Source organism: Aythya marila (assembly GCF_965140915.1).
Source record: "Aythya marila genome assembly, chromosome: 1".
NCBI lineage: Eukaryota > Metazoa > Chordata > Aves > Anseriformes > Anatidae > Aythya > Aythya marila.
The window spans coordinates 110,558,453-110,573,289 of NC_139042.1; the positions used below are offsets into that span (position 1 = coordinate 110,558,453).

The 14,837-nt window shown below is 41.2% G+C and overlaps 1 protein-coding gene across 1 annotated transcript; it reads right to left on the reverse strand.

Moving 5' to 3' along the window:
* Window positions 1–1,718: 1,718 nt before the first annotated feature.
* On the reverse strand, window positions 1,719–14,408 carry GPA33 (glycoprotein A33). Its single transcript, XM_082772334.1, has 7 exons — window positions 14,306–14,408; window positions 9,741–9,892; window positions 8,653–8,863; window positions 7,928–8,086; window positions 5,496–5,609; window positions 2,541–2,664; window positions 1,719–1,915 (listed from the first exon to the last, which is right to left on the reverse strand). Exons 1-7 carry the CDS (start codon window positions 14,337–14,339, stop codon window positions 1,834–1,836), a joined length of 876 nt encoding a protein of 291 aa, XP_082628460.1. The 5' UTR covers window positions 14,340–14,408; the 3' UTR covers window positions 1,719–1,833.
* Between the last annotated feature and the right edge of the window lie 429 nt (window positions 14,409–14,837).

The following is a 14,837-nucleotide window of genomic DNA, read 5'->3' on the forward strand; positions in this document are numbered from 1 at the left end:
AGTAGCATTCTGATAAATTGATAGATTCTGATAAAAAAAACAAAACTTTCAAGATACTAGTCTTTAAAAAAAAAGTATGAAAAGCAGTGAAATATCTTAGCCCTCTCTATGTGCTTTTAGTTTGTCAGGGAAGAACTGAGCTTAACATTGCAGAACATAAGTAGCTCTGCTTTAATGATTGTAATGGTTAACTCTCATTTTTTCATTGCTGATTCTTATGGAACCTACTCAGGATTGAATTCATTCTTTTGGGACGTCTTCTTATATCTATTCTGTATTTTGAAACTTTGTTTTTCTAAATAGCTTAATGCAGGTTTGTTAATCTGTATTGATCAATGTGCAAATGTTATTTCAAGACAATTAAGCTTAACATATCCTGTGAAAAATACGGGATAGGTAACACAGTGTTAAAATGTTCTAGAGGCCAGAGCCAGGTTCTGGCTACAAATACTATTGATAACTGTCATGTCTGTTTGCTGGACTTCCCAGTTAAGATGCTTGATGAGAATCCATCCTATTATCCTTCAGCAGAAGCGTTCTTCAGCTCAAGGATATAGGATATAGGTGTTTGTGAAGGAACACAGAGTGGTGATTAATGTCTGTAACAACTAGAAAAGAAATAGTTTTTGTTTCACAGTAAAAACCTGTTACAATGCTAATTAGATTATTCATACTACCCTTTCACATTGTAAAACAGAATAAAATATGTATCATTGTTTTTTATTTGTTCCTCTATTTCTGAGCTATGCACCTTGTTGTTTTTTTTTTTACCTGCCTCCAGCTTCCATGTGAAAAATTTGTTGGGTTTCTTTGGTAATCCATATTTGAAATGTTGAGTCATACATCTACACTGAGCACAGGAAAAAGTTCTCAGAATGTTTTGCTGAGTTGTGCTTCAGATTGTTCATTGCCAGAGAGATTTGGTTTCGTATGTACTTTGTAAAGAATAGACTTTCCATATACATGTTCTCACACTAACATTTTTTTCAGAAGAAGCCACAGGCACAACAGACCACTTGACTCACCAATACAACAGTCAGGAGAAAAGGGTAATGTGATGAGAATTAATATTTAGGAATTCTCTGAGCTGGAATTCGTAAGTTGAAAAATCTGAAAGTATGCAGGCTCGTAGACTGTTTCCAGATCTTTTCATCTGTCTGTTCTGAGTCCGTCTAACTTTTTTGAAACTCTGCAGCTTATTTCTGTTACCTTATCCATGCCATTAGTATATATTGTTGCTTTGAACAGACTTTGATCGGTCATCTGTTTTTTCCCCGTATTTTTGTTCATATGTGGGTGTATAATATATACAAAGAACACACTTAATAAAATGTCTTCAAAAATCAGCTTGCTTCAATCTCAGATAAAATCATTTCTGTACCAGATGATGCTGCAAGCTGTGAAACTTACATAACAGCATAAACAAGGCCACCCTTTCTTGATAACTTGCAATTTGTGACCTTCTGTGCCTTCTGTGGCTCTAGGGATAAAGTGGCAACTCTGTATCCAAATAGACTTAACTGACTTCCTTTACAGAAAGGGGGAAGTCAAGGAGACTGGTGATTTTTGCATGAGTGGGTGAAGCAGTTCTTCATATGCGTTATTCTGCTATGAGGTTATATATTATTACCCATGGTATTTTAAATACTCCTTTCCAGGGAGACAAGGGTATTCTCTCCCAGGAACTAGAAGACAAAGACATTATTAGCTTTTACTTAATTATTCTAAAACAAAACCTTCTTGCAGTAAGAGAGAGGAAATTGCTTGCTTTTCTACAGTGATGTCTGTGCCTCAGAAAAAAATGAAGATGGCATCGGCCTCCCTCTTCTTTCTTCATTCATCTTCATTATCATCTTTTGCTGTCTGATTCTCTGTAGGATTCCTCTGGGAGAATTCATCTGCATCTTTTGTCTCCCTAAAGCATTATTCAGGAACAGAGATGTTAGTTAAAGGCAGGCAGAAATTTTACTGAAGAGATTTTGCATTAAAATGGTTTTAGATTGCTCTAAGCTGATCTAGAAGTGTAACAAACCAAACTCCATAAATTGTCTTGCTGATGATGCAAAAGGTGTGTGAGCTACTTTTTTTTTCATTAAATATGTATAGAGAAATGATGACTGGTGTATCTTTTCTCATGCCATTCTTCTTACAGCAGTCTTACTCTCATAAAGGATAAGTTTCTATCAGAGTGATATTTCTGAATACAGAGCATTATGGTGATTTAGGCTAGCAAGGACAGAAACAGCTATCGGGACTAGGGGAAATGAGAGACAATCCTGATTTTGTTTACCAAGTGGCTGTGCATGCCAAGGTTTGAATGTTTGAATTCTACCCCAGAGACTACAAAGGCATCTGGTGATAAGGGCATATTCTGTGAGAAGAGATGGGAGTCACTAGTGTAAAAACAGAAAGGAGGAAAGTAGTGCATACTTTCCTTGGTGACTTCATTTCTACTGTGCTCTCCACTCCATAGGCTGATAGCAGAGCGAGAATGTGTACCAGTGTATGTTCCATTCACTTTTCTAGCAAAAGGTACTTACGTCATCTCATAGTCAGTGTTCTTGTCCCCCTGACAGCAGCAGCAATAGGCTATAATACCAATAACTACAATTGCAGCAACAGCTCCTCCAATGATGCCGGCATAAAGGGCAATGTTCATGGATGCTATAAAGGAGGAGAAATAGAATCACTGCATAGTCTGAGTTGGAAGGGATACACAAGGATAAGGATAACTGAGTCCAACTCGTCTCTCTAGATGGGTCTACTGAAAAATCAAACCCTATGTCTGAGAGCATTGTCCAAATGCTTCTTGAACTCTGGCAGGCTTAGGGCTGTGACCACTGCCCTGGGGAGCCTGTCCCAGTGCCCGACCATCCTCTGGGCACAGAACCTTTCCCTAACCCCCAGCCTGACCCTCCCCTGTCCCAGCTCCATGCTGTCCCCTCGGGTCCTGTTGCTGTTCCCAGAGAGCAGAGCTCAGCGCCTGTCCCTCTGCTCCCCTCTTGAGGGAGCTGCAGGCCGCCATGAGGCCTCCCCTCAGCCTGCTCTGCTCTGGGCTGAGCAAACCAAGGGACCTCAGCTGCTCCTCATACATCTTGTCCTCTAGGCCCTTCACCATCTTTGTAGCCTTTTCTGGACACTAATAGTTTTATGTCCTCCTTATATTGTGGTGCCTGAAACTGCATGCAGTACTTGAGATGAGGCCACACCAGAGCAGAGCAGGACAATCCCTTCCCTTGACTGGCTAGCAAGGCTGTGCCTGATGCACCCCAGGGTATGGTTGGCCCTTTTGGCTGCCAGGGCACACTGCTGGCTTCTACTTGTTAACCAGAACCTCCAGATGCCTCGCCATGGGGCTGCTCTCCAGCCTCTCATCCCCTGGTCTGTATGTATATTCAGGGTTGCCCCTTCCCAGGTGCAGGATCCCGCACTTGCTCTTGTTAAACTTATTACCTGATGTAACCCCATCTACTATAAACCTTTGAGCCCAACCCATTAGCCAGTTGTTCACCCACCACATTATGTATTTGTCTAGCTGTATGCTGGATATTTTGTCCAGAAGGATACTGTGAGAAACAGCATGGAAAGCTTTGCTGAAATCCAAAAAGATTACATCAGTGGGCTTCCCTCAGTCATCTAGGTGGGTAATCTTGTCATAAAAGGAAATTAAGTTCCTTAAGCAAGACTTTCCCCTAATGAACCCATGCTGACTGTGACCAATGACTGCATTGTCTTTCAGGTGTTTTTCAGTAACTCCCAGAACACTCTTCTCCATAATTTTATAAGGTACTGAAGTGAGACTAACAGGTCTGTAATTATCAGGACTTTTCTTTTTTGACCTTCTTGAAAATTGGAACAGCTTTTGCCAGCTTCAAGTTGACTGGGACCTTGCCAGATTCCTAAGACCACTGAAAAAAAGTTGAGGGAGGTTTCACAATGACATCAGCCAGCTCTCTGAGTACCCTGGTATTAATCCCATCAGGCCCCATAGATCTAAATGCATCTAGTTGCAGCAGCAAATCCTGCACAGATTCAGGGTTGGTTGGGAGTTTATCATTACCACAGTCACGGTTCTCCAACTCAGGACTTCTAGGGTCCCAGGGCCCATCATCAGTGGTGAAGACAGAGGTGAAGAAGGCATTAAACATATCTGCTTTGTCTGTGTTCCTGTTTGTGAGGTGACCATCCTCCTCAAGTAACAGACCAGTGTTATCTCTGGACCTCCTTTTGCTTTTAACGTATTTAAAAAAAAAAATGTCCCCCCAGCACTGGCCAGCTGCAACTATAATTGGGCTTTGGATGCACAAATTTTCTCCCTACAATGGCGAACAGCATCTCTGTAGTCCTCCTGTGTTGCCTGACCTTGCTTCTAGCATCCATATGCTTTCTTTTCCCACCTAATCTCTAGAACGAGATCCAGGCTTAGGCAAGCCCGCCTTCTGCCCCACCTGCTTGATATTTTGGAATTGCCTGCACCTGTGCTCTTAAGAGGTGGTACTTTAAAACTGACCAGTATTGATGGACAAAACACTTTCAAGAGCAGTTTTTCAGGGGATTTTACCAAGTTCCCTGAGCAGCTTGAGTTATGCTGACCCAAATCTAAGGTTGAAGTTTTGGTGACAGTTCTCCTCCTACCACCAAAGATTTTAAATTTGACTACCTCATGGTCACTATGGCCAAGAGAGCCACCAATCACCATTCCACCCACGACAGCCTCTCTGTTTACAAACAATGAACCTAGAAGGACACCTTTCCTAGTCGGCTGCCTTAGTACCTGTATCAAGAATTTATCACTAATGTGTTTTAGAAATCTCCGGTACCTGTTTGTATCAGCTGTGTGGTATTCCCAGTTTACGCTTGGCAAGTTGAAGTCACCCATAAAGACAAGGGTGGCTGATCTAGAGGTATCTCTTAGATCCTTAAAGAGTAATTCATTGGTGTCCTCATCCTGGCTAGGAGGTCTATAGTAGGCTCCCACAATGACATCCCCTTTATCTGCTTGTCCCTTAATCCTTACTCAAAGGCTTTCAACTGTGTCATTGCCAACTGCAAGCTCCATACAGCCCAGCCTCACCATTATATACAGCACCACCACCCTGCCTCACCTGCCCTGCCAATCCCTTGTGAAGAGTCTGTAACCATCCTTCATTAACACCCCAGCCACAGGACTTTTCCCACGAGGTTTTGCTTATGCCAATGATGTCGTAGTTCTGGACTGGGCCAAGGTTTCTGGCTCCTCTTGCTTGCTCCTCATGCTGCATGCATTGGTGTAGAACCAAGTGGTGTTTCCCTCTTCAAAACTAGTTTAAAGCTCTGTCAATAAGCCCCATTAGCCCACCCTGGTCATTAGCACTCCTTAGGGCTGCCTTTTAGGATCTCCCCTCAAGAAAGCATAATTTTATAATTTTGTTTACACTGTCTTTGCTAAAGCTTTCACATTTAGATTGGATATATCCTCTGGCACTATTACTCCAATAAGCAACTTAGTCTCTTACGTGGCACAACGCTGACCGTCATGTTGCAAGATTCCTTTCCCACAATGTTTGTTGAAGTGCAGATGTAAAAGCCAGATGTATCCGCTGAGATGTTCTTCAGAGTTATTTGCTCCCCTGTTGTGAAACACAAACCCAGTCAGGAAAAGAATTACAACAGGGAAGGAAATGGGAACAGCAACCCTTCAATTCTAGCACAGGAAGGTAGGAGCGATGAGAAGTTATTAAAGCTGATGGATTGCTCCATCTTGCTCAGGAGTTTCCACGCTAGTGGAATTTCGTGTGATTTGTGGAAGGACAAAGTGTGCTGTTTTGATCACGGGGAATGTGGCATTTGAACATTGCTTTTAGAAAGAAAACTGTAGGTGGAGGGGAAAGAAGTATGTATGCTTAGTGAAAGCTTTTTTTTCAGTGGGAAAATGGCCAGCAGCCCTCTTTGCCTACAAACATAAGACTGCACAAACCATTGGTTTGTCTTTAAGAAGTGGTCATCTGATGAATTAACTTGTAAAATGGCAAAAAGTTATTCAATCCTCCAGCTCTTAGGATTTCTGATTTAAATTATCTAGCAGTTTTTTAGTCTGAGAGAAGACATACAGGCTGTGAAAATAAATGAAGAAATACAGTGACATGGAAATGCTGTGATGCTAGACATTTCCTATCCAACCTAACAGAGCACAGAACCATATATTAAAGTTTAGCTCCATCTGTCAGAGCAGTCAGTGTTTGCTTGTTACATCTCTAGCTGACACTTGTGCAGAGTCCATGTTTTTTCCTTGGGATCTACTGATAAAGGTCCAGATTCCTGCTGTAAAACCTAAAGGCTCCAAAAACTTTTGAGGGGCTTTCCAATTATTTTCTGTGTAATCCTTGGTTCTTTCCAGCTCATGAGAGGGACTGGGATTCTGTTTAGTCTTTGCTGACGCCTAGTGCCAGATAGTAAAAGAGCAAGCAGACTAAGAAATAACAGACTCCACGTGCTTCATTTCTTAAAGTCTCAGCTTGCTGCAGAGCTTGCATCACTTTTTTTTTTTTTTTTTTTTTTTTTTTCAGTGTGATGTTTATAGCTCTCAGAATTGCAGTCTATTAATGGGCTGTAAATCCTCTTATATTAAATCACAAGTAATTGACTAGTGAGTTGATTTTGGAAAATGCATGTCAGATACTGTCAATTTTGGAGTGGCTCCTGAGGGAATTCTGGACAATGTGCAGCACTAGGACTTGCTTAGCACAAAGTCTTAGCATATTGCTTGTAGTGACAGTAGGGCATCCAGCCAGTAGGGGGGCAGGAGACAGCAGGCATGCTTACTGGACAGCAGTGCTCTGATGAAAACAGAAATAGTGGGAAATGGCTCAGAACAGGCTCCTGCCCCAGGAAAGCACAGAACGAATGGGCAGACAGCTGTTGCTTTGAGACAACAAATCACGGTGTGTTCAGGGCTGTGCACGATGCATTAGCACCGCTTAGTGGCCAGTCAAGTGAATAAGGTTTGTGTTTCCGTGTATGTTTCATATTTTGCATAATTTATGCAAGAATCACCTAGTGAGAGTTGAATAGTCTATAGTCTGATCATATTTAGTTTACCTCCTTAGCAGTGCTACAATAACTAAAACCAGGAATGGCAGGTTCAGACACATACTCCGTCCTTCTGACATTGTATGTATCAGGAAGAAAGGAAGTGGCTTGAATTAATAAATCTGAGTCCTGTGACACTGCTACACTTTAAAGGCTATTAAACCCTTATTACTGTATGAATAGTTCTACCAAAGGTTCTGTTATGGAAATTCATATACTTTTTTCCAGATTCTGACTTAAACCAAAAGCAAATAAAACATTAAGGCTTGTGTGATAGTCCTAAAGACTTGGAAGCCTCTTTTATTCTCAAAGCAGAAATGGTGCAACTGTTTCTCATGACCCATTCCTCTACGTGAGGAGTTATCTCTGAAAGGAAAGCAGCTTTCAGAGCAAACTTTTGTTTGCCTTCACACTAGAAAGTGTGAAAGAATGGCTAGAAAGTCATTGTCAAGAGAGAGGAGATATAAAAACCAGTTAGAAAACTGGTTGTTATTTCTCATACTATCCCACCCTTACGTCCAGCAATTGAGAAGTAATTATTTCTGTTCAGTGCCAAAATGAGACATCTTTCCTGCCAGGTAAGAGCTGAAATGAAAATCTTAGTGACTGCTGTTATTTCAAGTAACAGTCCTTTTTGCCCTGCTAAGTTACTTAGGAGTATATGCTGCCAAAAGGACAACTTCTTAAAATCCTGGTCAGAGAACTTCCTAGAAAATGAATTGAAGTGTGTTGTTGTTGTTGTTGTTGTTGTTGTTATTATTATTATTATCATTATTATTATTATTATTTGCATTTCAAAGTCTTTCCAGTCCTGAACTACAGAGGACTCAAAGATTTGGCGACTTAGAAATTCCCATACCTTTTGTTGTTTGTAGTACACGGGGCTCATGCTGTACATTGAAGCTTTCCCAGCTGTATGTGGGTTTTGGGGAGCCCTCATGAGAAATGCAGGTTAGATTGATCGTTTGGCCATATTCTGCTGTGCCCACAATCTTGCATTCTGGCTTGGATGGTGCAACTGAAGGAAGGAAAAACCAGAAACTTTGTTACTCAGACACAGCATTTTGTTTCAACCCATCTCCTGCAACTTTTTTTTTTTTTTCCAATTCTTGATGATCAGAAGCTGGCCATGCACCTACCACTTTCTCAAAGGAACTGAAGTGAACTCTTGTCCCTAATTTTTTTTTGTCCCTTCTTGACACTTGTCAGCCAAGAAGAAGTTGTAAGATGTTTTCTGAGATATCTCTAATAATGCTGGGCAATTCACCCTTTGATAACTTGAGTGTGACAAGCCACAGGGGGAGTGGGGAATGACCTGTAATGAGGCAAGGATTATTAGGAAAGTGAACTATGTAACTCTAAAAACTGTATTTTTTGCAGTCAAGTATTTAAGGGAGTCAGGTGCTTTAAGCCTTCCAACCCACTACTATAGTAGTAGGAAAAGACCAAAGAGAATTGCAGATTATGATTTACTGGGAAAGGTTTTTTTCTGTTAGAAAATCTGTGGTCTAAGAAACAGTACGGACATTAGGAGAAGGATAGTGGATTATCTAATGGATCTGTTTTTGCCTCCATTATGCTTACTGAGGACGTAAAGACTCGTGATTGCAGACTGCCGAGGAGGGTCATTCCGTAGACGAACACTGCATACATACGTCCCATTGTCTTCCATGGTTACTTCATTGATGGTGACACTGATGTCCCCACTCCCTAAGTTACCAGTAAATTGTATTCGGTTTTCGTAGCCCTTGCCATACTGTACAAGTCCATCAAAATACCTAGTGACAGCATCATCCTGTCAGAGAGGGAGGGAAGCTAGTCAATGTTAGTTTCTTCTGTGCAAGTCTACAGCCTAAATCCATGGATTAGCCTGCTCTTAAGAACAACTTGGAAAAGAGCACCTTAAAACTGCCCCAGGCCAAGAGAACCTTAGGAGTTCAAAAGGGTCGAGCTTCCTGTCTGGAATCTCCTTCTACCTTATCTGTCAGAAACAACTGATTTCTTTTGCGGGGTCATATTTACTTTCCTCTCCATGACAGGACACCATGAGACTCTTCTGACATCCATATGTCAATCAAATCCCCCTATGATTACATATACTCCCTTGCTTTCTTCCAGCAAGGATCTTTGGTGAATAAACCCTTAGCAGTTACTAAAAGGAGAGCTCCAAGTTCTGCTTCTCCTCTCACTAATTCCCAAGAAGGTGAGGAGAACTTTAGAGGTGTTCTTATCTTCAAATACTCCCTGTGAAAGTAAGAGATCAAGGATCTCTCCATGTACTATTATCAATACAAATATTTATAAAATATCAAAGATATATATGTATGTATACTACATACGCAAAAATATACATAGCTTTTTCTAAAGCATCTGAACATTTCATCTATGTTAATAGATGTAAACCCAAGGTATATAGAGTGATGTATCCTCCATATACAGTTGCAAGACCAAGACAGAGGGAAAAGAAAGGTATGCGTTTGCCTAATATCGCACAAAAGATTTGTATTAAATTGAATCAAGATTCAGAGTTTCTAATTGTATAGTGCTGAGATTAAAAAGTCATGAAGGAATCCTTTACTTCCAACACATATTCCCACAGTCCTGTTTCCATCTCTTCTCACACCCCCCTATTAGATACTCTATCATATATTTCTTTATACAACTTGATTTACCGCAGTATTGATTTTCTTCCAGACAACAAAATCTCCTGCGGTGATGGAGGCATCAGTATTAAACTGACAGCGGAGAGTAGCGTTGCTCCCTCGTGCCACCTGTAATTCCTTGGCAGGTGTTTCCACAGTAAGGGTATGAGCAGTCACCAGAACTAGGAAGAGAATACATACTTTAGTCAGCAAAATTAATGGCATCTGATTTTCATGTTTTGTCTATTTGGCTTTCTTACATGCCACAGTAACCCACAACCTCCCCTCTGACACCCATGACATTGCCCACTGAGCAGGAGGCAACATATGCTGAGGCTGATTGACTATAGGAAGCTGCCTCACAGGATGGTTAAGAGCTAAAGTGCTTTTTTTTTTTTTTTTGTTTTGTTTTCCTCACTTCCCTCTTCTTTACCTGTGAAGTTATAAAGATGTAATTTTTTATGAGCCCACTTTCAGCATGACTGACATGGTTTGACAGGTCCTAAATGTACAGAGGAAGACAGATAAACCGATAATACAGGTGCATCAGCACTCTTAAGGATTCAGGCTAAACTAACAAATTGATACTGTCAAATTTCAGGGAGCAGGAAAACTGACAAATAACTTCCACCAAACCAAGTCCATAGAGAAGTGACATTTTGTGCTAGAGAACCAGAACGTATTCATGAAATGCCCTGAAACAAAACAAAGCAAAACCCAAGAAAGCAAAGAGAACTTGAAAGGGAAAAAATAAAAAAAAATAAAAAAAATTAGTTATTTGTGTTTAAAAATGAGTAGGGTGATAGCCACCTTTCTCCAAAAACCATAGCTCCTGCCTGTGGAGTACAGGAATAGCAGAGTTGCATAGAACAGAAATCCCTCTGGGCCTTGGTGAAGCATGCAGGGTGCAGTCTAGGCGTTTCTTGTATGCTGTATTCCTTTTGCCTTGATGCTTAATTCATCATACCTGAGCATTAGGTAGTGTCAGCTCTTAGCTATTCTCAGAACTTTGCCGGAGGTTTTCCTCTGTCCTGGCCTAGATTACCTTTATGTCTGTGGGAACCTATGTTTAAAAACACCTGCTTTGTCCTCACAGTTTGTAGTGGTTTGTTTTTTTTTGTTTGTTTGTTTTTGTTTGTTTGTTTTTTTGTGGGGCATTAAAATGAATCATCTGAAAACTCTAAGCCTGCAACTAGTTAGGGAGGGGGGAGGGAAAGGGAACGCTGCTCAGAGGCACTCCCATGACAAGGAGGAGCAATGTCCAGCAGAGAGGAAGGTGGAGGAGGGCAGAGATGCATGCATCCTTAAAGAGGGGCACGCTGTGGTGGTGATGGTTTGCTTCTGGAAGAACCAGGCGGAGTCAGTGTTCCCCAGAGAGGAAGTGACTGAAAAGTCACCAGCAAGACTTGGGTTCACTCAGCCATGTCTCTGTCCAGATTAGATCCATGAGGAAACGTGTGTGAAGGAAAGAACAAAGGACGTCTGGATTCCACTTTGAGTGGATACATGCTTTTTTACAAAAAGTGATCACAGACATGCCTTAGTTCAACAGCAGCAAGCCATCAGCAAACTGAACACTACAGATCCTTGACTACAGCAGCAGTGAACTATAGTTCCCCTTAAAAAATAACAGTGTAAGCACCCCAAAGATTTTGTTATCACTGTTCTAGAGCAACATAGGACAGTTGGCTCTGGGACCTGCTCCCCCTCAGAAGGGCAAGAGCTTCTGTAACAGCTACCTGTATCCAGTCTGTTCCCCATGGCAAATGGCCCTTCAAGGGCCCTCTTAGAAGTGGCCTATCCTGTCAGAACTGCTGCACCTTCCCTCTCCCGAGGCGGGTGGATGGGAATTACCACAGCAGCCAGATTCTGTGGTGCCCTGGTAAGAAAAGATCTGGCCACTCGGCCAGGATGCCTCTAGCTGAAGTTGCCACCTTTGTGTGTTCTCAGCTCTCTAATCGAGTTGTTGTGTGGGTTCACGCAGTTAATTATTAAATGTTCATTTTGATTTCTTCCTCTGTGACATGGCAGAAGTAGTTTCTGCCCTCTCAGGGACGGATTCATCTATAGCTGTTGACAGCTATACAGAAGAACCAGCAGGGCAAAGTATTTCCAGTGTTCCTTTATTGCAGCCACTCCCAGGTTCTCATCTGCTCTGGAGCAGCCAGTACAAGGGCCGTGTTTCCATAGCCCCAGGGCTTTTTCTTACTGTTTCTAGTGATTCTCTCTGCATGAGAGACACCTTTAAAAGCCATCTTGTCGCCTGTTGTGACTGGATAGAGATGTTCTCCTGCGTTTGGGTGGGAAGTATCATAGCCTGTCCTATGAGATGGAGCAAAACCCATTTCCTGATCCTTTTGTCACAAACTGACTCCAGTAGGCCAGGGTTCACTGACAGGTCATTAACTCAGCCCTGAGGCAGAAAAGAAACTGCCCAGCCCTAAGGCTTCAGTCAGAAGTGCTTTGCCTTCATCAAGTTGGCTGACCAAAATCCTACAATAAATTAGATTTGGTTGGTTTTGTTTGTTTTTATCCCCAAACATCTTCAGTGCAGAGTCGGGGAACATCGATGTACTGGAGAAGCAGCTGATAACAAGCAAGATGACTTATTTGTGTGTTGCTGTCATCCTCATGCCTGACATCTTCTGATGCTCTCACATTTTTCATCCATTACATCTCTTTCCTGCTCCCATGTTGCCGTTGTTACAACTCCTTTTGGCTCTCAGGTTTCATGGTTTCGTTCTGGAGTGCCACTTACTCACACTGATTTCTCTCCATCCCCCTTCTCACCACATTTTACTCCTTCACAAAGTCACCAACAGCCATCTAGTTATAGTTAGCATATCTAAAAATTGAGGTTTATTTATCAAAGTTTGATTTTTTTTTTTCCTGAGTTAAAACAGAATCTATTCAAAATACAGTGGAAGGAACGGGATGGTCAATTCTGAAAGAACTTCAGGAAAGGAGAGGGGACCAATAACCAATATATTGTTGGATGGCATCATCTAGATTTAAGATGAATTACTTTTTACTGTTATTTATTAGTATGTTTATAAAACTTCTCAATTCTTTAAAATGGTTATTTCCCTCTGCTCAACTTAAAGCATCAGTATTAGTGCAAAGGAAGAAGACAATCAAAGCAACGTGTTTACTTTCACATTCGTTGTTGAATAAATATTAATACAGAGTATAAAAACAGACTGAAGGGCAACTAGTAGAGCTGAAAACAATTAAAGGAAAAAAAATGAGATTCTAACCAAACAAACTTATTTTCACCGAGTTGCCTTGATTGATTAGACTAGTGAGGAACTTAGGAAAAACTGAAATGTTTCACTTTCAAGAGGAAATGCTCCGATTTTTAATTTCTACTGAGAAACTTAGCTGGAATTTAACTCCGAAGTGGGAGAGTAGAAACCTCTTCAATGTGAAATTCGCAGTAAAATTAAGTATTTTGTTTGATTCAAAATGACCATTTGGGATTTTTCATCCAGCAAGAAGGACACAGTATCAGTTATTCACACAATTGCAGTGAGAAGTTCAGCAGAAGTCAACCTGCACTGAGAGCTTGACATAGGTAGTTCAAGTATCCCAACACCACACTGCAAAGTGCTTTGTAGTTTCTCTGCTCTGGTCCACTGCAAGAATCTACTATACCTTGTCCAAAAATTCTTCACAGGCCAGTATTTTAACAGTGAATTTTTGTTTGAATCCTGCCCAAACAGACAAAAAGAGCCTCACACACCATACATATTTTTGCACCAAAAAGTTTACCATCTGTAGTTTAGATCGTATGAAAGGTGAGAATAATTAAAAAGGAGAATGAATACCAATGGTGTTATGCAATTTACATATTGATCGCCAAATTATTACTCAAGTCATGTTTGTTATATATGGAACACAGCCACCTTTTCTAATTATGTTAAGCCTCATGAATTTCTTTTCTTGTGGGTTTATTTGTTGAAGCACAGTTTTCAGGATTTTTGATTTCCAAGTGAGTAGGTTTTTTTAAAGTCTGCAGGATGGCGTATAAGCATTTGTATGTGAAGACAACAGGTCAAAAGCAGTGGAACTTAGAGTGCAGGTTCTGCAAGGCAGGATGAGAAAGGGCGAGTCTGGCTGATTTATATGCGTAGGTAGGGGTCGTTGTGAATCCCCTTGAGATGTATAATATAGAGAGATCACAAGTCACATCAGAGTATATATAAACAGTAGGATTTAAACTTATGGAGGCATGTATTACATGCAGATTTACATACAAAAAATTAATACCCAAGGCCTTTTCCAATTCTGGTTGAGGAAGTGCCTTCTTCAGAAAGAAATGCTGTATTTGACAGAAGCAATTAAAATTCATTTCAAAAACATGTTTTCCAGCCTCCTGAAGAACAGCATTCTTTTCGTGTTCCTGAAATTATCTTGCAGCTTAAAGAGATGCCTGCAAGTCTGGACATTCAGCATAGAGAAAGTAAATAGACCCACCTAATCATAAACATGCAGAAACTTTTACTAAACAAAGCCGAGTCCCCAACGCTGCTCAGACTTTGTGGTGCTGTTTCCTTCTACCTAACCCTTGAGGACATAACCAAATTAGTACTCACCTGCACTGAAAACAAACAGCTGAAGCCCTTTCATTGCTCTCCTCCTCCTCCTTTCCCCTTTGTTTCACCTCAAGATGCTCTTCCTTCTAACTTGCAGGTGGTTAGAGAAGCAGTTGCGTTTACCTGAAGGTTTCTTCACAGTGGCATCATAGGTTTGCTTTCTCCTTCTCTTGTAAAGTGCTATTCTACTACGCCACTCCTCCTGGCCAGACTGACAAGGCAGATTGCCAGTAAGCTTTGACATCTGTTGTTGCTCTCTGCCCCTTCCCCTCTTGCGACAGTCCTTCCTCAATTAAACTGCCTTTATGAGTCTCTCCTATCACGTAGATACAGAAAGCGAGAGAGGAGGCAGCCCAAAGGGTGCAATTATTGGGAGTGTACAACACAGCTGAAGTAATGCGTGGTTTGACATGGGGGACAATAAGCCTCATTCAGCTTAAATATCTATGCATAGGTAGCATAATGCTAACACCAGCTCCTGTTTAAGACAGAGGAAGAACCTTCCATCAAGATCCTATCTCTCCCACCTAAG

Bases quoted from the DNA above. Each gene is read 5' to 3' on its own strand.
- GPA33 (XM_082772334.1), bottom strand. From the start codon at position 14,339: ATGAAAGGGCTTCAGCTGTTTGTTTTCAGTGCAG. The intron at 9,893-14,305 runs GTGAGTACTAAT...TTCTCTTCCTAG, and splicing joins GCTGTTTGTTTTCAGTGCAG to TTCTGGTGACTGCTCATACC. The intron at 8,087-8,652 runs GTAAGCATAATG...TCCTTCCTTCAG, and splicing joins CACGAGTCTTTACGTCCTCA to TTGCACCATCCAAGCCAGAA.